This window comes from Oncorhynchus nerka, linkage group LG13 (assembly GCF_034236695.1).
Source record: "Oncorhynchus nerka isolate Pitt River linkage group LG13, Oner_Uvic_2.0, whole genome shotgun sequence".
Classification (NCBI taxonomy): Eukaryota; Metazoa; Chordata; class Actinopteri; order Salmoniformes; family Salmonidae; genus Oncorhynchus; species Oncorhynchus nerka.
The window spans coordinates 48,727,492-48,749,658 of NC_088408.1; the positions used below are offsets into that span (position 1 = coordinate 48,727,492).

At 43.2% G+C, this 22,167-nt stretch overlaps 2 protein-coding genes and 1 pseudogene across 2 annotated transcripts; 2 read left to right on the forward strand and 1 right to left on the reverse strand.

Moving 5' to 3' along the window:
* The first annotated feature begins 13 nt into the window (after window positions 1-13).
* Window positions 14-1,744, forward strand: LOC115139623 (N-alpha-acetyltransferase 20-like). Its single transcript, XM_029677223.2, has 6 exons — window positions 14-117; window positions 488-512; window positions 651-741; window positions 855-990; window positions 1,194-1,339; window positions 1,418-1,744. Exons 1-6 carry the CDS (start codon window positions 65-67, stop codon window positions 1,501-1,503), a joined length of 537 nt encoding a protein of 178 aa, XP_029533083.1. The 5' UTR covers window positions 14-64; the 3' UTR covers window positions 1,504-1,744.
* Window positions 1,745-1,808: 64 nt separating this feature from the next.
* Window positions 1,809-7,953, reverse strand: LOC115139622 (crooked neck-like protein 1). The gene is made up of 14 exons (XM_029677222.2): window positions 7,763-7,953; window positions 7,213-7,365; window positions 6,932-7,023; window positions 6,646-6,804; window positions 6,281-6,447; window positions 5,250-5,428; window positions 4,977-5,147; window positions 4,656-4,847; window positions 4,484-4,543; window positions 4,300-4,380; window positions 3,976-4,215; window positions 3,706-3,807; window positions 3,310-3,558; window positions 1,809-2,570 (listed from the first exon to the last, which is right to left on the reverse strand). The coding sequence occupies exons 1-14, from the start codon at window positions 7,808-7,810 to the stop codon at window positions 1,983-1,985; spliced, it is 2,481 nt and encodes an 826-aa protein (XP_029533082.2). The 5' UTR covers window positions 7,811-7,953; the 3' UTR covers window positions 1,809-1,982.
* A 1,896-nt stretch (window positions 7,954-9,849) lies between these two features.
* Window positions 9,850-22,167, forward strand: part of LOC115140625 (cilia- and flagella-associated protein 61-like) — a 31,285-nt pseudogene continuing 18,967 nt past the window's right edge.

Genomic DNA, 22,167 nt, shown 5'->3' on the forward strand with positions numbered 1-22,167 from the left:
CACCTCCCTAACGATAGAGGGCATCGACGTTTTGGTCGCGGCTAAAGTTGAATGGTCAGCGAAAATGACAACGTTACGAGCTTTTACGTGCGATGATTTGTTCAAGTTCAACAACATGTGAGTTCATTTCGATTTGTTTTTAATACTGTTGATAGGCTAACCTTCTAGCTACACAATACCTATGTTTTAGTGGACCATACCAATAGCATTTTGCTTGTTGGCTAGTTGCAAGTATAGCTAGCTAGGCAGAAGCTAATTCTTTGGCCATACAGAGAGATGCATAGACGCTATTTTAATAAACGAGTCAACTCTGTTGCTATAAGATACAGTATTTGGAATGTATGGACAATTGCTCACTAGCTGGCTCTCTCTTTCAAAGGTGGCTAGCTAGGCATAAATACAGTAAACTGAAGTCTGCTGCCCCTCGTCGTCAGGGTCATTGCATTGAATGCATGAAACATCTCAAACTTTGTTTCTACCTTCACAGCAACCTGGATCCATTAACAGAGACTGTATCCTTTCACACGTACAAATTGAACCCCGACATTGTAATAATATACCACCTGTCTATCTATGCATGGAAACCCCAGATAATGTAAGCTTTGTCTTGTTATATTAGAAGACAAGCCGTCCTTAACTTTCTTTTACAGTATGGAATCCCATTTTACCTACAGTACCTGGCCCACTGGCCTGAGTACTTCATTGTTGCAGAGGCCCCTGGTGGAGAATTGATGGGTTACAGTAAGTACATGTCATATGTACCATCCTATATGATGATTGCTTTAGAGAAATGGCAATAGCATACACTGTGGATGGCCTCCATCAAAATGACACTTCTGACTTTGTCCTTGCAGTCATGGGAAAGGCGGAGGGATCAGTGGCGCGAGAAGAGTGGCATGGGCACGTCACAGCTCTCTCAGTGGCCCCAGAGTTCAGACGACTGGGACTGGCAGCCAAGCTTATGGAGATGCTGGAGGAGATCTCAGAAAGGTGGGTCTGACTTTTACTAAGATCAGTGTAATTTGGTACCAATATATATATATTTTGTACTGAAACCAGGTGGGAATACAAATTATAAACCCTTATTGTTTTCTGTTTCAAACCGTTTTGCTGTAGTGCACCCTACTGAACATGACCATGTTATCTAGCATACTTCTTGGCTTATTCTAATCTGTCATGTCTCACTGTTTTAGGAAGGGCGGGTTCTTTGTTGACCTGTTTGTTCGAGTCTCCAATCAAGTGGCGGTGAACATGTACAAACAGCTAGGCTACAGCGTTTACAGAACCGTGATAGAGTACTATTCTGCTAGCAACGGAGAACCGGATGAAGACGCCTATGGTAAGATGAACCCCTTCAAATCAATGTAAACATTACTGTAGCTCAATCATTTTGTTGACATGTGCTCACTCTTTGTAGATATGAGGAAAGCCTTGTCGAGCGACACAGAGAAGAAATCCATCGTTCCTATACCACATCCTGTCAGACCAGAAGATATAGAATAGACGGCGGAACACAGACACTTTTATATTTCTCTCGTCTGCATTGGTGAAGTGTGATTAGGACTAGTTTTGAGGGTGTGATGTGTGAAAGCTGACAGAATATCATTGTACATAATTTTTGAACTATCCAATAACTGGTCCTTTGTGAAACTAAGATTATTTTTGCCAATGAGTCAGTCACTGTTTGGAGCTATATGGAATTGAAAGGACTCATTCAAATTCAATAAATTATCTACTTACTTGACTCACCCAGGGACCTGCTGCTTTGTCACAACAATCAATTATGGTTCATTTTCACACAAAAAATAAATAATGGATATCAGTGTTTATTTATTTACATTGTCATTGCACTACAGTAACTAAAACATGGAATACAAATTCACATTAATAAAAGAGGTGTTTGTAAAAAAAAAAAAAAAAGCACTAGAAATTACCTGATGAGGTACTCAACTTGTCACGAGTGAAACATTTTCCCAGACAAGCTAATCATTCACTGAATCCTTTTTGCTCTTCCTGGGCTGTTTCTCACTGCCATCTTTGTCACGATCACTACCGCTGCTGCCACTACTACTGCTGCTGCTGCTGCTGCTGCTTTCATCAGAATCATCGCTGTCATCATATGTGCTCTCTTTGGAGTCTTTTTCAGGCACAGGCTCACTGACCATAGGATTTTCTGATGGTGATGCAGAGTCTTCGGACATTTCTTTGTCTCTACTCCTCTCCCCTCTTCCATTTTCTTCTCCATCTCTCTCCACTCTTCTGTTATCTTCTTTCTCCATTTCTTTGTCTCTACTCCTTTCCCCTCTTCCATTTTCTTCTCCATCCATTTTTTCATCTCCATCTCTCTCCACTCTTCTGTTATCTTCTTCCTCCATTTCTTTGCCACTACCTCTATCCAGTCCTCCGTTGTTTTCGCCTTCCTCATCTTCTTCCTCCTCCTCGTCGTCGTCTTCTTCTTCTTGTTGCTGCCTCTTCCACATCTTGGCCATGGCGAGCAGCTTGAGGTTGGGCTGGTTGGCTGCATCCTCAGGGAAGATATAGTCGTAGTACTCCTCCCACCCTGCATCCGACTGTTGAATCAAAAATGAAAAGTAAATTAGTGATCAATCGAACCACATCATGACAAACTTGCTGAGTACCTCGACTCCAACTAACCGCTGACTCAATATGCGTGGATAATTCAAAAATGCAAATTCTTAAACCCTTTACTGCGTACCTATGTTTTTGCGTGCCTTTGCTGAAATCCATACTTTTTAATCAAATGTTAAATACAACCACTGACTGTTTCATTACTGCTGTTGCTCTAAGATGGCAACTTAGCATGGAAGGTTATCACTAGCTTCTATAGCCACAGTCATAAAACCCACCCATTTCTACAATTTCTTATTCAAATTGATTTTAAAACTTAACCACACTGCTAACCTTATGCCTAACCCAAATTCAAAGGCATATTTTTATAGCCCAGGTTGTGGCTGTGGAATTTGACTGTGGCTATAGAAGCTAGTGGAAACCAGTGTGAATACGCATTTGTATCTCAACAAGGAAACAGTCTGTCTGTATTTGATTCATGTTTAATTAAAAAGTATGGATTTCAGCAAACGAAGAAAAGCATGCAACAAGAGGACAAAACATAGGTACACGGTAAGGGTTTTAGAATGGACATTTTTTAAGTGTCGACGCATAACGAGTCAGAGATTTGAAAAACTATATTCTGCTCTCAACTCCGTGGAGGAGTTGAAGTACTCGGTAAGACAAACAAGGGTAATGAATTGATATTGGATTGGTATGACCAAAGGAAACAACACTTACCCCGTCCTCTGCTGTGAGCTTTCTCCTCTTCTTCACCTTCTCCGGCAGCAGTTTCTTGACCCTCTCCCTGGTCGTGTCCGAACCAAACTCCTGCTCAAACTCCTTCCACGACTCCAACATCATCAGACGCTCCTCCTTCTCCTCACAGCTTCTCAGGCCCTTGTTGCCCTCCTCAAAGATCCCCCTACACCTCTGCAGCCGGTCCGAGGTATCGATGGACAGCTCATACTGGGCATAGCTGATCCAGACCTGCAGGTAACATTTAGCTAAATTACACAATGAACGAGTAAATGTTCGAGGAGTTGCTGCGCCACAGTGAGTGTTTGGCAGGTGAGTTGTAGCATGGGACTGTTGGTAGCAAGACGGTCACTTCAAGGTTAAAGGGACAGCTCTCACCTTTACGTGCTGTGTGCGCTGCAAAAGTCTCTTGTAGAGGCCCCTGGTGTTGTCAAACTCTTCCTGCTCAATTTCAAAGTCAATGTAGGACTTCCACAACACCTAAGATTAAAAAGGAAATTGAATATATTAAAGTAAAATACTGTTCAGAGGTACCTTCATTACATTTCCACGACAACACTTCTCACTTGAAGTCTTCAGACGTGCTAAACGACAGACAGTGGAACGTCAATACTGAGTAAATGCCCTGGGTGAGCGTTTGAGCCTGACCTCTGGCATGTCTAGTCGTGGCTGTCCGATGGCCAGCTCGAAGATGGCCCGGGCCCTCTCTGTGTCTCCTAGAATGGTCTCCAGCTCAGAGAACTTGATCCAGGTGGTGCAGTTCTCTGGGGCAAACTCCAGGTACTTCTCGTAGAGCTTTCTGCATCGGTCAAACTCTCGGAGCTGCAGCTCCAGCTCAATGTAGCCCTTGAACAGCTTGTTTTTTGGACATTTACCAATGGCTGTGCCCTGGGGGAGAGGAAGAAGCCCAAATTAGAGAGAAGTTTGATACAATAAAAAACATACATCTTCAGCAATCAGTAGGGATCTTACCAAGCCTCGCCTGGCAGCTTGAAGGTTCTTCTGGCGGATTTCAAACTGTCCGTAGAGTAGCCAAATCTTGGCAAATGTGAACTATGAGGAAGGATGCAAAGTAATAAATATGATAATTTGTTGATGATTCATGTTTATGTCCCATTTCAGAAAGGACATGCCACTGATTGCAAACTGCCAATACCTTTTTGTGAGGAATGAGATCCAGACATGCCTGGTACACCTGTCTTGTTCTCTCCGGGTCCTGCCAATCCAACAAAATAAGCACTGAAATCCACAGCTATGTGCACAATGTCACACATAGCAATGTGAGAATTATAGCCATTCCATAAAACACACAGAGGAAGCAGGCTTACCTTGACCTCCAGTTCTTCATATAAAGCATAGTTTATCCACAGGTAAATGTATCTTCTCCAGTGCCTCTTCTCCTGTATAGGAGGGATGTTGGCGATGGCTCTCTCATACACCTCTCTGGCAGTGTCAGGATCCGAATCACTCTCCACCAGGCGTAGGTAATCAAACCAAGCGTCGTAATTGTGTGGGCTTGCCTACACAGGAAACAAAACACAATCCAATGGAAAGCAATTAGGGGTATGAAATGTTGAACCATAATAGTGTTTTAATGGTTTATTTGGAGTGAAATCGTTGCACATTTTTACAGGTTCAATTGAACGTACCTTGACTTCCTCCTCATACTGAAATCTCCGCTTGCTGACGATAACGTCCTCAATTCCCCTCCGGTCTCCAAACTTCTTCTCAAATACTGTGTAGAATTTGAAGAGCTCCTGAGCCTGATGCTTGGGGATTCTGTCCAAGGCGTATTTGTAGATGACTCGAACACGCTCAAACTAAGAGACAAAGGGGGAGAAAGGTTGTGTTGTGTTCTGTTGACCACAGTATAAATGTGTGGGAATAAAACTGACATGGTTCAAAGTGTCAGATTTAGATACCTCTTTCTGTTTCTCTTCAAATCTGGCGAAGGCCACAAAGAGGTTCTCGTTGACATGCTCCTCGCCAAAGAACTCCACTGATCTCTCAAACACCTTCCTCCCGTGGGCTATGTAGCCATGCTTCTCTTCAAAACGGGCATACTTGATCCAATTCTTCACGTCAGGGTGGACAATCACAAGTGCACTGGAGTTAAGGAGCTTTAAAAGAGATGCACTCTACAGGCATGATGACAATATGAAGGTAATACCACTACAGTAAGTTGCTATAAATCATAAATGTAATCAATTGCTAAACTGCTACAAGTCTCTGCTAGGTAAAGCCCCGCCTTATCTCAGCTCACTGGTTACCGTAGCACCACCCACTCGTAGCACGCGCTCCAGTAGGTACATCTCACTGGTCACCCCCAAAGCCAATTCCTCCTTTGGTCACCTTTCCTTCCAGTTCTCTGCTGCCAATGACTGGAACGAACTGCAAAAATCACTGAAGCTGGAGACTCATATCTCCCTCACCAGCTGTCAGAGCAGCTCACTGATCACTGCACCTGTACATAGCCCATCTGTAAACAGCCCATCTATCTACCTCATCCCCATACTGTATTTATTTATTTATCTTGCTCCTTTACACCCCAGTATCTCTACTTGCACATTCATCTCCTGCACATCTACCATTCCAGTGTTTAATTGTTATATTGTAATTACTTCACCACCATGGCCTATTTATTGCCTTAACTCCCTTATCTTACCTCATTTGCACTCACTGTATATAGACTTTTTGTTTTCTTTATTCTATTGTATTATTGACTATATGTTTTGTTTATTCCATGTGTAACTCTTTGTTGTTGCATGTGTCGAATTGCTATGCTTTATCTTGGCCAGGTTGCAGTTGCAAATGAGAACTTGTTCTCAACTAGCCTACCTGGTTTAATAAAGGTGAGAAAAAAAATCAAACACCTGTCAATTAATGACACACTCTACAGCAACCACATCTCATAGTAAGTAAATGTTTCAAGCACCTCCCATCAAAAGGGTATATCTCTCATAGATGGAGCGGGCCTTGTCGACCTCCTTGTAGCGCAGCTCGAAGTTGATGTAGGAGTGCCAGGCTTGTTCCTCTGGTTCCCACTCTGTCCAGCGCTCAAACACCTGTCTGCAGCCAGCAATGTTGCCCAGCATCTCCTCCATGTAACTGTACTTGTACCTGAAACGGGGGGGAAACAGAAAAAGAACAGATGAGCCGCAACAAGATTGTGCACATTGGTGGTAAACTCTGCATGCTTTAGTCATTATTCTGCAAGAGCCTGATTCATTGAGGATCAAAACACTAATGTGACCACATCAATCAGATGTAGTTTTCTAAACAGATATCAACGGTTTAGGAGGTAAAGTTGTTCAGTACCAGAACTGGTTGACACGAGGCAAGATGGTGATGGCTCTGTCCCAAATGTTGCGGGCGTGGTTCACTTGCCGGTTCTTCATCTCCATCTCGGCATACTTCAGCCATAGAGCAATGTTCCGGTGGTCTACATCCAGAGCACGCTCGTAAATAGAGCGAGCCCTGGGCGGGGGGGTTAGACAACAAGTATCCCAGTCAAAATTCATCTGTAACATTCACATCAGATTTCAAATAGGTATGGTTCACAATCATCACCTTCACAAAGTGAAATTGACAAGCATTAGCTTACCTCTGGACTTCTTTCAGGCTCTCCTCCCATTGTGCGTATTTTATCCAGTTGCTGATAACAGTACGATTCTTTCTGATGTTGTCTTCAAATCCCTATGAGAAGGAGAATCCAATATGCATCCAAATTAGATCAATGTATTTACTGTATTCTTCACAGGATTCGCAGACAATCGGAAATGATGAAACTGGCAGGCTGGCAGACCAACAGAATATCAAGAGTAAAAGTGAAGTAACAGTAAACGTGAAGTGTAACCTGTGTGTCCACTGTCACAGGGGTCTTACCTTCCGCTTCTTCAACTTGTAATCGTTCAACTCTTCTTCATCAGTGATTTTCTGTTTGGGCGGTGGTGGCAAAAGCTCGAGCTCCCTCTCCTTTGCCTCCCTGAGCAACTGCTCAGCTGTGATTTGTACCTCTGCTGGAGCCTTGTTTTTCACCTACACAAAACAAATTAATACATGAATTTAAGAATGGGTTAAATTAATTGGAGATAATACTAGCTAGTTACATAGTACATGTTCCAAAAGGAAACAGTTCGAACTCGCGAGCTAATTACGTAACTAGCTAACTTCATCACATACACTGACTTGGGTCAGAGTATCTAGTTAACGTTAGTTACGTTAGCTTGCTAAATACAAGAATTTGCAGTGCTTAGCTACCCTTTCGTTCGTCGCAAGTAGCTAAAAGTAATTGAACATTTGTACCAAAACAAAGGACACGTCTTGTTGTGGTTAGCTAGCTTGATACCTGGCTAGGCCCATATAGACATGGCTAGCCAATAACTTACAAATTCGCTAACGTTAGATAGCTAACTGTTTTTAAATGTTTTGTTACCTTAGCCACTTTCGGTATCCTCTGTTTCCCTGCTGCAGTGGATGCCATTTTGCTCGGTACTATGGCAGAGTCAATGAGAAACAACTGTTACAATTGAATCTATAAAACACAACGAACAGATAATAGTTTAGAATATTTTCACAGCGCCAGTGAGCTCCGCCATGACACCTTCAAAAACGTGCGTCAAACTTAACCTATGAACTGTAACCTTTCACCCCAAGACGTCACTGGCGGTTGTTTCTATGGCTACACACCACAACCCCATTAGCAACGTTCCTTTACTTTCTTCCTTCGTTTATTACAGGAGGACAAATATGTATTGACACTTTATGTTTCAATAATTAGCTAACCGTTAAAGAAGATACACCCTGATTTGCATCATTGATGTAAATTCAGAAGAATACATAGAGCTTGAAAAAGTTTCCATTATGCTAATTTTACAAGAATGCTGGAGTTGTCTTCAAACGTAAACACTTATTGATATTATACCCCATAGCTATTGAATTGTTAACTATTACAGAAATACATTTGTTGTGTTTTGTTAAAATTCCCAACGTGTACACCCTGTATCCTGTGCACGTGACCAATAAACTTTGATTTGATGATAATTTAGTTGGTTTGCTTCTCATTTGCTTTTCTCTCCCAAAATCAGAGAAAGATGACTACCATAACTTCCTCAGGTGGCAAAGTTAAGACTGTGACTGTGAGGAGAACAGTGTCATTGGATGCACATGAGATCAATAGCCTGATCAGTTCTGCCACAGTACCAGTATTTGGAAGAGTAAACGTCATTCATCTACTGGGAGTATGCTTAACCTTACTCATGCCAAATGCATGCAACAGATATTGACACTTAAGGTGAGACAGATTTTTCGATACATCATTCGTTTACTTTTACCATATCAGAATGCATGAACTTGCACGCGTCAATCCATTACATTAGCCACAATAATGTATCCTGGCCTCAATGTCTGTATGTTGGTATCCTCAGAGAGAAGGCTAATCTGGCAGTGACCCTGAACAATGCAAAGAATGAGGTGCTGGCCCATACTGCCTTCTCTGTTCACCCCATTGGAAACACTGTGGATCAAGCTTTTTGGGAACCATTCGACAGCCTCTGAACACACTCTTCCTGCACTTCAACGGACTGAGGGAGGGCGGAGGGATGGTGAGTCATGTGAGAGGCTGGCTCACCACTGCTCCCTCCCTCCCCTCAGACCAACCATTAGATACAGGCCATCAGTCCAATAAAAACAGAAGCAAATTACTATGCTTCCTTAGCTGTGCTTCACAAGTAACACAACAAATGATCTATTACCAATGTACTGTACCTACATTTTTTTCAATATAATTTCAAAATGGTCTGAGAAGAACAACAAGAACAACATTGGCAGGGCAATTCAAGCACAGCCAATATGCAGGGATAATGTATTGGACCTATAGCCTACCGCACAAACCTCATTGCTATAGAACTGTTTTAAAAAAACTTTTTTTCAAAACTCTACACACAATTCCCAAAACTGCACACACAAAATGCTAAATGCCTCATATCTCCTTCAAAATGTAACACTGCATTCAAAATGCCATAAACACATGTCAGAATGAAGCATTTGCATCAAATGGCAAACACTGCTTTCATAATAGTACATTTTTGGACATACCATGTAAACACTGTTGTTCTAAATCTAAAGCTCTTTGGTCTTTCATAGGCTTATATCTACATTTCAATACAATGTTCTACAGTGAAAGTAATCTGCTGAGAGGGGTAACAAGTACACTGTAAACACCAATGCAATGTAGAAACAGAACATATTTATTAGGCTAAACATTACTGCTGTATACAGTAGCATACAACAAAACCATAAACATATGTAAACCAAAAGTATATTCTTTAGAATACAGTAAAGAACACAATTGTGTGTGTGATGTCCCAGGGGGCAGTCCAGGAATTGGTAGGGGGGGGGGGGGCAGACACCAGTGCTAAGCTACGCTTAATCTCTTCTCCGGCCTGGGTCTGGCCACAATACTTCGTCCACATCACAAGATAAGTTTTCTCTTGCCAAACATCGAGGGAAGTATCTCCTAGCATGGCGTATCTAACCTTGGACAGAGGCAACCTCTATGTCCCCACATGCGTCCTCCATTGCCTGGAGAAGCAGCATGCGGGTATAGGGTTGGCGATCATTATATAGTTATATACCTGTTCTCATTTCTGAAGGTTCGAATTATGGACGCCACTGTAAATCGACTCAAGTTGGGCTGGACTCTCCGTCCAGCCTCTCTCATGGTCAAACCAAGTGTTGCCCTAATCTCATCAGAGATGGCTCTCCTTCCTTCTCTTCTTCTTCCTCTTCCTCTCCGTCCTACTCCTCTTGCTCTCTGTCCATTGTTGGCATCCATTGTTCAAAACAGGTCATCTGACCTTTGACCTATTTACAGGCCTATACTACAGTAAAGCAGTGATTGGTTAGTGATCAGTTAAGCTAGTAGTGTTTGCACATGTGAGGAGTGTGTGTGTGACCTGGTGAATAAGTGTAGCATTTTGATTGGTTGTGTTTGGAAAAGGAAAGCAAGTCACTTCCTGTTAGATTTTTGTGTTTTTGGTAGAGAATTGTGTGTAGTGTTTTGAAAAAAGTGTTTTATGCAATTGACAACTGAGTCAAAAGCTGAGAAATAGCTTATGGTTTTGGATATTTGGTGTGTAGTTTAGCACTTAGAGTGAGAGGTTTAAAAAATCGTGTGAGATGAAAAGATTTTGTGTGTAAGCAGTTGGAAAAAATGGTAAATAAAGGTGAAATGTCCAACGAGTCAGGTCCTCATAGTCATTTTAACACACCTATGTTCTGTACCCCTTTGCTTTATATGAAGGAGCACTTTAGCAATAGATTTAGTCTCAAATTTGATTTTGCAGTTCTCGGGTATGATAAATTCCTAAATTCCAAAAAGTAATTTATTGTTTATTTCAACACGTTCACACGTTTTTCTATTCTAATTTTGGTGAGTGATGAGCGATCCTTGGGTTGCTCGTGGCATTCAGCAAATGATTGAGGCTTCCATTACAGGGTGGAGGATCATGACAACCTCGCACACATCTTTACGGAGCAGACAAAGGTCCTCACAGGATCCTATGGATCTTACTTCCTGGCTGAGCTCATCGAGGCTCAGGATGAGGAGAATCATTCAGCTGTTTGTAAGGTTAGCTATGTTTAAAGTTGTGTTTCTTTGTTGTCATGAGAATATCTTTGTTTCTCCTTAATACAACTTCAGCCAAAACCACAGGCGAGAAGAAAAAAAACACGTTATGATTATTAAGCTCTAGATCAAGTCAGCCATGTTGTTGTTTCTGACGTTGTCTCTGTTTTTTTTTTTATCTCTGGCATCAGTAATCTCTGATCCACTGTCAGAGCGGTAAAGGCCATTTAAAATGTAATTGCGGCGGTGCAGATGCTATTGCCTGGTTCACAGAAATCCTGCTGGGGTGCATTCCCCAGGGACTTAGAAGTTGGCAGATCTTTCCTCCCCTCCCTTCAACTCAAGCTGACATGTGTTCATGGAAACATATGGCAGATGAGAGTTGACACTCTGCCAAGACATGCTCTCACTAAACATATTGTGTTCAGACATCTAGCAAAAAAAAAAAAAAAACGTCAGGCTCTGTTCTCCGTTCAGAGAATAAACAGCACAACATTGCCCAAGAGGGTTGTACTATTCAGTCCTCTCTTCCTCTTAGGAACATCGTACATTATTTACTTTCATTTGCACACCCCGTGGCACCATCAGTTTATAAAGGTCTAATTTGGAAACCAATCATCTTTCATGAGGCCACAGCTCAAATGAAAGTTGTAGCCGAAACAACGTATTTGGTCAGCGTTGATAGTATGCACATGTATATTACTAGTGTTCAAACTCACAGGAAATATGCTATCTATTTAATTACAAATGGCATTACAGTATAATGACTGTGTCGGTCTGTGCACTGTCTTCACAGAATGAGGGAACCGCAGTGGGTTTCATCAGTGTGAGTGGTGACATCAACTTGAAGCTGCTCAAGGAGTGCTTTGAACTTGAGCCCTTCAACCGTCTGTATAAGCCCAGCCCAGAGGACCTGATTGAGACGGCCCCTGAGCCAGAGGTAAAGGGGCCTCCAGGGAACACCAACACCACCAGCCCACAGGGATGGAATATGACCACAAGGAGGATCCATGTGTTCAACCTACTGTTAGGCTATAACACAATACTGCAATACTGTAAGGCTATAATGGATCTATAATGGATCACTGTCAGGCACAATGTAACATTTATTGGTTTGATTATGTGAATTGCAAGGTGTAATCACGTGACGTAAACCAGAGCTTGGATTTGGATCAAAGCCATACCCAGTGAAGTATCAGAGGTAAATCAATTATGACGTCCTTATGGTATACCTTCATGTCCACCTAGCTATGTGCTCTCCTTCATCTCATACGGATATATTAACATCGTGATGCTCTCATTGCAGCCGGTGGACACTCAGGCGTGTGCTGCAGAGCTTCGGGATTCAGAAGTGGCTCTGCAACCAAGAGTCTCAGAAACACCCAATGTTTTCTGTATTCAGTTAGTTGTCATCAATAAGAAGTTTGAAATTAGGTAAGTTCAGGGGAAGATCACAAGCATGATTTGATTACTAAATAATTAATTGACAAATTAATGACCTAGTCATTGACAGAAGGGTTACTATTTCGAAAAATAAAGAGGAAAAACATTCCCATGAATCAAAGGTGATCACATTTAATATGTCTTTCTCCATTTTATGAATATGTGGAAACCTTTCACTTATCATGGCAGCCCTCCAGTGTGTATCAGTCTTGTGCTGTGTGAAGGAGAGCGAGGGATTGTTAGCTGGCTCCCGCTGGGTCCCTCTCTCTGTCGCCTTACTGCCCAGCTGTTCTGGAATATGGAAGCCAGTCACTCCCCACCGAGAATGAGCATGTAATTAATGAGTATGGCGCTTAAAGTGACAGTAACTTGAAGGAGAGAAGTTGAGCCGAGACCAACGGGCATTGTACTGAGACGGGCAGCTTGCTTGGCCAGTTGTTCCACCGCTATGATCTCCATATTGGCTCTGGTTAGAGCTTTGGCAGAAACACAGTTTCACTTCACTTCCCTCGTTCAACTACAGATCGGTGGACTTCCTGCCCAATATATTAAAACCTTTCCCTGTAAGTACACTCTATAAGGCTTATTACTAAACCCATGTATGACTGACATCCTATAGTGATTTCCTTATTGTGGAGGGTCTTTGAACCTGAGGTTATGTGATAAGCATGAAGCCAATCTCCTTGCCTCATCCAGGACCTGCATCATCTCTGTGCCCAAGCTGCCCCCTGAGTTATCCCTCCTCCAGAGCTTCCTCAAGGTGGTACCACACCACACCAGCAGTCTGCCCCAGGAGCTCTTACATCTTCCACTGCTCTGGTCTGCTTATAAGTGGGTGTAATATAAAAATGTGATTGGGTACAAAGTGCATTGTCTTAGCATGCATCTAATTGCTTATCTTAGGATCAAACCGAGATGGATGTTAATAGGGATTGAAGAGAGACATGCCCTAGATCAGTGTTCACAAAACCTTTTCGGAGTCAAGATCACTTTCTGAGTCAAAATGCAAGGCGAGATCTACCGCTCAGATAAAAAAATAATAACATGACTTATAAAATGTAAGCACATGCAACATTAACCAATTAAAAACAGTTCTGTAGCAATGAGGTTTGTGCAGTAGGCTATAGGCCCAATACAATATCACTACATTTGGCCATTATTTAATTGCCCTGCCAATGTTGTTCTAAGACCATTTTTATACTATGTTGAAAAACATGTAGGTACATGATCACACTGGAAATAGATAATTTGTTGTATTACTTGTGAGGTACAGCTGAGTGAGCATGATAATGTGCTCTTTAAAAAAACTGAACTGGTGGCCAGTTAAAAAGGGAGGGCGCAGCGGTGAGGCTGCCTCTCAGTCGACTCACCATTCTTCCTCTCTCCCTCCCTCCGCTGGCAGAAAGGGGACACAGTCTTCCAGCTGATGGCGAAACTCAAGTCGCACTGCGTTATTTCCGCCTCATGTACTAATTCATGTTGTTACTCCCTATGACAAAAGAAAGTGAAATAATCCTCGATATTAAAAAGACACAAGCCGGCAATAATAACAACGCAAGCTTATCGGAAGACTTTGCGATACTCATTCATTGCAGCTGCAGTGCAGGTTGTAGCGTGAGTGGAAGTAGGGAGAACGCGCATTTAATGGTTTGTAAAACTGCTGAGTAACAACTTAAACATGAACTTACTCATCAAAACAGCAGCTCTTTGCTGTATTCGTTGAGTCTCCCTCTAGTGTTGATTTTAAAAGTTTTGAAATCTCACCGTATCAACTTTGCTGTGCGTTCAAGTTTTCTTTTTACAGTCTGTGGCTCGAGGAAACTGTGCAGACATGGTGATCTGAGCTATCTGATTGGCCAGCGGTAGACCTATAGCTGCACTTGGTTTGCTCTCTAGGCCTGCTGGGTAGGCGGAGTTCTACCTTCGGACACATGAAATGGTTCAAAATGGGAACACTATGCCTTCCCGGCTCTAGGGCTGCTGAATCAAGTGCACCTACTGCCAACAGCACAATTTTTTATTAATTTTTTAAATAGGAATGGTTTTTTTAACAAAAATGTTTGTTGATCGACTAGAAATGTCTTGGAGATCGACCAGTCGATCGCAATCGACCAATTTATTGACCACTGCCCCAGATGTACTGTATATTGCTTGTGTAATGTCAATCATGGTCTTGTTGTCGTCTCAGGACATTTGACATGAGGCTGATAGTGTCTGCAGATAGGCCTGCTGTCTGTGACATGGTAAAGAGACTCGTCTGCATGTGAACCCTGCTGGAGGACCTGGACATGTTCTTCAAGGTCAACAGAGACATGGTCAGTCACAGACACACAGGGCATACTACTGCAAATAGGACAAAGGATAGTACAATAACCACTAGCTCCATTTACCTTAGCTAGTCTCCGTTTATCAATCAATCACACAAAACTGTTCCAGTGATTACAATTATTATGTTGGAAGACTTGGAGTATCACTGATTGATTGATGTTTTGTTGCAAAGAACCAACTAATTACCATGTAAACCACTTTACCAGTGGTGATTGACACCCCAGATGTCAAACATGATTATGGCAGAGCTCCAACACAGATAATTACTTTGGAAATGAAAATGGAACCACATGTATGTGTAATATCTCATCTCCCATCCTCTCTTTCTCTTGGTCTGTCTTCCAGGATGGAACACCCTTGCAGGTGTTTGTGGCCAAAGTTCCGAAACAACTAGTTGGGATTTTAATTATTAGAAATTAGGAAGCAATTTTCTTTCTTTTTTTATCTTCGCTAGACAGACTTCAATGGTATTTTGCTTTCATAGATTTAGTACTACTTAACATCTCTCTCTCTCTCTCGATAGATGACGTTTTTGATGTTATGGTTGGCTCAGATGTAATCTACTTCAGCCACCACTGCTTTGAGGAGTACGGCAAACAATGTCACTTTGCCCTCAACCCCATCTTCCAGCACTACGCCAAACACTTCCCGAAGGAGGCGCTGCAGCTCGCCCACAAATCTTGCCTCTACTACCCCAGTCTACCCCTCCTACCACAGCCAGAGGGTGAGAGAAACAGCCTCGGGACCGTAAAGCTCACATTGAGTGACTCCTCAATGTGCTCATTCCAGAGTGTGTGCGTGCGTTCAGTACCAGATAGCGCCTGCCCAGCCACCAGCAGCTCTCTCCGGGGTTAAGGCAGCAGGTGCTGATATAAGACTGCCAGCTCCAGCTCTCTGGACTGTGAGAAGACATTTCCTCAGTGTGTAGAGGCCTCCTCCTCTTGCTAATTACCTTCTACAAACATGCACCAGATTGGGAGATGATGAGGTGTAAATAGAATGATGGAATTATGGAAAAGCTAATGGGAGAAGGAATCATCATTTGGGCAGTGGATGGTGGAGCATTGGGTTGGCCTGCCATGAAGGGGTTTCTTTCTATTCAAGAGCACGTTGAAGGGCGTGTAAATTGTGTAAACCAACGTGTTCATCTGAACTAATTATGTCTGCTTCCCAAATGGCACCGTATCCCTTTACAGACCTTTTATGGGTCCTGGTGAAAGGTAGTGCACTATATAGGGAAAAGGGTGGCATTTGGAATGCATCCTATATCACCTTAGACTTGGCACCTGTTAGTCACCACCCGCCCTTGCCTCCATCAATAGTATAGCTCATAGGTATCACCTCACCTGACCTTTTCCCCTTTTCTTCTCCCCTCAGAACTCCTGTGCCCATTACCTGACCTCTGTCCCGAACTGTATGGTCCCAGGTGCGCCCACGACGCCAGATTGTTTACCCTCTGGACGAGCTGGGCATCAACACACCAACCAAGCAGATCACCAAGGACCAGGTGGGCACAGCAGCAGCTGGTGAACATGTTTTAACATGCCAGGGAATGCAAATGGGAAATACCCACTGTCTCCAGGTTAACAGAATGAGCGGGAGAGAGATGATATGAGACAGAGCTAGAGCAGGGAGAAAGACAGGAAGCATCTTTAGTGTGAGTAATTTACATGCCCACAAGAGGGCGCTGCTTTAAAATTGATGGATTCCCCACTTAGCATGGAGTGTTTATAACTGATATTTGTGTCAAACAGTAAAATATTGTGAAGGATAATATGATTTTATGTGACTGATAATTATTCAATCAAGAGTAAGGCGTGCCATGTACAAACAGCATTGCAGTTTTGAACATTGCATATAATGAGTTGTCGAGCTGTTTCAGTGGTATTGTATATGCACAGCCTTTCTTTAATAGTCTTTCCAACCCAACCTTCGCAGGTTATTTTTAAAGGGCTTTATATTTATATAGATGAGGGCAGCAGATGGTTGCTGTGACAGACGGTTGGGAGTGTTTGCCTCTGCTGTTTTAACAAGGTAAAGCAGCATAGTCCACTTATCACACTGTCATAAACCAGTGTCTGTCGCACCTGGGCTACATCTCAATAGTTGTAACTATCTTCCTCTCCTTGTGTCCTTTTTCCTCCATGGTCATTGATCTGGCTGGACAGAACAGGTGGAAGCAAAATAGTCTAAAGTAAACCTAACCCGTCTGTTCACCTATAAAAGGTAGGTCATGGAGAAAACAAAAGGAGACAAGAGAAGGAAGCCATTTCAGACTAACAAAACCCTGGACCTGTCCTTATCCGCATAATGAAATACTTGTGTTGGATTATGCTGCAAATGCAATGTTAAGTCAGAACTTTATACGGTAACACTTTCACCATTTGACTTTTTGCTAATCACAGCACGTTCTGCTCTCACATCAGTCTATATTCTCAACCTTTTGTAAAATATAATATCAATGGAGCTTTAGTCCACAGCATGTTCTGAACCATAAAATGGGAGCAGCACAGTTATGCAACATGTTGCTGTGCTTTTTTAACCTGAGATCGATCATAGATTTAAATCGGAGACTAATGGTTCCTATATGTGTCACGTCTATCACGCATCACTCCCCTTGCCCTCAGTGCATTTGCAGATACACCTGCATTCGCCCATTCCAGCCCATCCAATTTAAAAGCTCCATTTAGTAACACGGCAACCATCATATCCAGGCTGCCATGCAGATAAGAGGAGAGCAGAGCGCTGCCTCGCAGCTTTGTCTGTCTGGGTGCATCGCAAATGCCACCCTATTCCCCATACTTTTGACCAGAGCTCTGTGGGCCCCTGGTCAAAAGTAGTGCACTATGGGAATCGGGTGCCATTTAGGACGCAGGCTCCGCTTTGTGATGTAAGCCTGGTGTCTAGCACAGATGTATTAATCAGATTTAAAGCACCTGTTCCCTCTCTATCAATACGGGATCATATTACACAGTGCCATGGTCACAGCACCCGGCCATTATGTTAGAGAAAAGGTTAGGCAGCATCTACACAGGGATAGGAAATAGGGACAGCTGCACCTGCCCCACACTATACCTACCTGCACATGACAAATCACAAAGCAGACCTGCCCTGTGTTGTTTGACGGTCTGGAGTATTTCAGGTGATTCTTTTTGAGGGTGTTCTTGACAAATGCTAAATAAAGATATCGATAGCTGAACTGACAATGCTCCTTGCACTTTAATGACATAGGTTTGATAACATTTGCTCATTTTCACATGAAGAGTTTGCATTTACGTTTTGTTGACGTGTTCTTTTAAAGAACGGAAGTAACATAACTATTACTCAAAGGTTCATTCCACACCCGTTCCCCACTTCCTTTGTGGTGTGCTGCCATTTTCCATCCAACAAGGTGTGCAGGGAAACCAATCTAGCTCCTTCTGAATGCTCAAAGACCAGTTAGCGCTCTAAGATCACTGTGTGGTTAGTAGTGATCCATGGAAGAATTTGGAGAAATTGACAATTCTGTGGATAACACAATGTTCTCTTGCAACCATTCTCACTCCGTACCTTGTGTTGAATGCTCTGACTTTTGGACATTTATTTTCAACAGAGCCAGTACCCATAATAAATGTGTTAGTATTTAAGTTTCACTCAGTGCTTCCAGTGGCGCCATCATAATACTAAGAAATGTCCATATTGTTTGGTATGAACACTGCTAAAATAATAATAGAATGTTTGAGCTGAAAGCTGGTACTCTCTTTTAGGTAGTTTAGTGCTCAAATCGCTGCAGAATGCTGTGGTAGCCATGCTGGTTAAGTGTGCCTTGAATTCTAAATAAATCACAGACAGTGTCACCAGCAAAGCACCCCCACACCGTCACACCTCCTCCTCCATACTTCACTGTGGGACCACACATGCAGAAATCATCCGTTCACCTTATCTGTGTTCACCTTGTCATCCGTTCACCTTATTTGGTTCCAAGCGGTTGGAACCAAAAACCTCAAATTTAGACTAATCAGACCAAGGGACAGATTTCCACCGTTCTAATGTCCATTGCTCGTGTTTCTTGGCCCAAGCAAGTCTCTTCTTATTATCGGTGTCCTTTAGTAGTGGTTTCTTTGCAGCAATTTGACCATGAAGGCCTGATTCACGTAGTCTCATCTGAACAGTTGATGTTGAGATGGGTCTGTTACTTGAACTTTGTGAAGCATTTATTTGGTCTGCAATCTGAGGTGCAGTTAACTCTAATGAACTTGTCCTCTGCAGCAGTGGTAACTGGGTCTTCCTTTCCTGTGACGGTCCTCATGAGAGCCAGTTTCATCATAGCGCTTGATGGTTTTTGCGACTAAACCTGAAGAAACGTTCAAAGTTCTTGACATTTTTCAGATTGACTGACCTTCATGTCTTAAAGTAATGATGGACTGTTGTTTGTCTTTGCTTATTTGAGTTGTTCTTGCTATAATATGGACTTGGTCTTTTACCAAATAGGGCTATCTTCTGTATTCTGTATCTTCTGTATTCTAGAAAATAGTAAAAATACAGAAAAACCCTTGAAGGAGTAGGTGTGTCCCAACTTTTGACTGGTACTGTATATTGGTTAAAAATACTAGAGTGACTGAAATATTAACATTTTAGGAGAGACATTTTTTGAGGTAATCAAACAAATGAATATTTTACTTTTACGGACACTCTCTGCCACGTCGCCTCAGGCAACATATGCACTCAACCACATCAACTGAAAACTAACCATGGAACCAAAAGTCACCATCATTGTGGTAGTGGGGTCATCAGACACTGGCTTCACCTTTTTTGAAGTATTGAGAAATTGTATACAAGCATTCGTGTGTGTTTTGGTCCAGTTGAGAGGTGCTTAGATTTGAACCCATCTCTGAAGGGCACAACCGCCAGATTATAGGATTTAATACAGAACATTAATCTGCCTTCCTGGGCAAATGCAAAATCTGCATGAGAGCAAGACATGGGTGCCGAGCTACCCGATGACATATGGCAACACAGTATTGGGCGTACTCACACCTCATCATTTTGCACAAGGCACAAGGCTCATTCAGTTCAACGTTTTGCACTGTCTCCATTCTCAAATGACAGACTGGCAAACATATATCCAAATGTTGACCTCAAGTGTTTGAAATACCACCAGAGTCCAGCGACTGTGGGACAGATGTTTTGGTCGTGCCAGTCTTTGAGTCTTTTTTGCCATTCCCATTCACTGCTATTTTTGGAGTACTTCCCCTAGATCAGGGCAAAGCCTCCCTCCTTTATGCAGTGGGTTAAGGAGGTGATGTCATCCCTGCCTCTGGAGAAGGTTAGGTACACTATGCATGGGTCCCCATTCATACAATATGTGGAAAGCCTGTCTTTTACATAGTGTAACTTGTATATTTTAGTAAGCGGCCATGTCTAATCTAGTGGCCATATATTGTGTTGATAAATTTAAACTATAATTACAATACCGATTTTTGTATTTTATATATATTTTTTCCATTGTTTTGTCTTATTACATTTTCTGTGATATATTTGTATGACACCTTGGTGGAGGGATGGGTGGGTGGATGGGAGGGAAAGGTTGGTGGTTGGGAGGGAAAGGTGGGTGGATGGGAGGGAAAGATGGGTGGGTGGATGGGAGGAAAGGTGGGTGGATGGGAGGGAAAGGTGGGTGGTTGGGATGGAAAGGTGGGTGGATGGGAGGGAAAGATGGGTGGGTGGATGGGAGGGAAAGGTGGGTGGATGGGAGGGAAAGGTGGGTGGATGGGAGGGGAAAGGTGTGTGGATGGGAGGGAAAGGTGGGTGGTTGGGAGGGAAAGGTGGGTGGTTGGGAGGGAAAGGTGGGTGGGTGGATGGGAGGGAAAGGTGGGTGGATGGGAGGGAAAGGTGTGTGGATGGGAGGGAAAGATGGGTGGTTGGGAGGGAAAGGTGGGTGGTTGGGAGGGAAAGGTGGGTGGTTGGGAAGGAAAGGTGGGTGGATGGGAGGAAAGGTGGGTGGATGGGAGGGAAAGGTGGGTGGATGGGAGGGAAAGGTGGGTGGTTGGGAGGGAAAGGTGGGTGGATGGGAGGGTGGGTGGATTGGAGGAAAGGTGGGTGGATGGGAGGGAAAGGTGGGTGGTTGGGAGGGAAAGGTGGGTGGTTGGGAGGGAAAGGTGGGTGGTTGGGAGGGAAAGGTGGGTGGTTGAGAGGGAAAGGTGGGTGGATGGGAGGGAAAGGTGGGTGGATGGGAGGGAAAGGTGGGTGGTTGGGGAATAAGGGGTTGGGGTTATTGTACGTTTTTTCTTTTCTCATATCTGAAAATCGTTAAATAAAATGCATTTAAAAAAAAAGAAATGTGTGTTTTAGAGGAGGCTCAATGACATCCAGATGATTGTAATTAGTGGGGAGTGACTGGTCGGTATTAGAGCAGCAGCTTGTGCTGCTTTATCAGCAGTGATTAGTAGAAATATGAGTGGAGAAGATAATAGGTATACCCACCCAGAGCAACATGTGTGAACACACTATCATCCCCTTTCCCACCAAGGCAATGTATACAACCAGCTTACTATTGGTATTACTCTGGATTCATGGTTACCTTCAAATAAACGCCAATTCAACACCTTTTGTTATTACCGTATTTTTTGCATTGTCATAAATACGTTTTTTTTTTTTTACTCTTCTTAATCTATCTGCGCGTGCAGTGTGTGCAGATTCTTGCTTCTCAAAGTCTTGATGCTTTGTCGATTGGATAAATGAGGCTTTATAGTTTTAGGCTTGGATGAAAGCCTGAACACACACACACACACACACACGCACACACACACACACGACAACCCTCCATGACCACGAGTAAAAACACTTGTCTAAAGTGTATGTCAACAGCATTCACTTGCAGAAAGAGTTCTCCAGCATTTGACTTTTATTCCAGGAATCCAATCTCTGGAAATGTCACCAGACCTTTGATCGGTTAGAAAGTGGAGGCGCTGCTATGTTTGCACTCATCCCATCTTTGAGATTAACTGTTCCTCCAAACAATTTGACGTTTAGGCCTGCTCATTCACCATGAGCCGATAACTGCCAGGCAACCGGGTCATTGTGTGTGGATGTGAAAGCAGCGCGGAGGGAGGGCGTGTGCATAACGCAGGGAGGGGGTTGGCAGGCAGGAGCGGAGGAGCGATGGGCACACAGCTGCCTGGGGCTGGCATTCAGGAGGGCCGAGCGCTGGCCCTTTAATTAGCCACTCCACTGTTCTCCTGTCAGGGATCTTCTGCAGCGATCTGTGTTTGCTGTCACTAATGACTTGACTAATGAGGCAGTTAGTGTCCACTAAAATAATGGCGAGGCTCTGCTAGCAGTGGGCCTGGGTGAGTGATGGATCAGCTTGGGCCCTGCTGGGCCCCCCCTTATCAGGCCAACCCAAACGGCTGGCCTCCAGCTTTCCATCCCCCTCCATGCAGCCCACCCCCCTCCTCCATTAC

What these genes read in the sequence shown, in the direction of transcription:
- LOC115139623 (XM_029677223.2), top strand. Translation starts at nt 65, where the DNA reads ATGACAACGTTACGAGCTTTTACGTGCGATGATTTGTTCAAGTTCAAC. An exon ending in TGGATCCATTAACAGAGACT is followed by an intron (nt 513 to 650) that starts GTATCCTTTCAC and finishes TTTCTTTTACAG; the next exon opens with TATGGAATCCCATTTTACCT. An exon ending in ACCGGATGAAGACGCCTATG is followed by an intron (nt 1,340 to 1,417) that starts GTAAGATGAACC and finishes CACTCTTTGTAG; the next exon opens with ATATGAGGAAAGCCTTGTCG.
- LOC115139622 (XM_029677222.2), bottom strand. Translation starts at nt 7,810, where the DNA reads ATGGCATCCACTGCAGCAGGGAAACAGAGGATACCGAAAGTGGCTAAG. An exon ending in ACAAGTTGAAGAAGCGGAAG is followed by an intron (nt 7,024 to 7,212) that starts GTAAGACCCCTG and finishes TCCTTCTCATAG; the next exon opens with GGATTTGAAGACAACATCAG. An exon ending in ATGAAGAACTGGAGGTCAAG is followed by an intron (nt 4,544 to 4,655) that starts GTAAGCCTGCTT and finishes TTGGATTGGCAG; the next exon opens with GACCCGGAGAGAACAAGACA.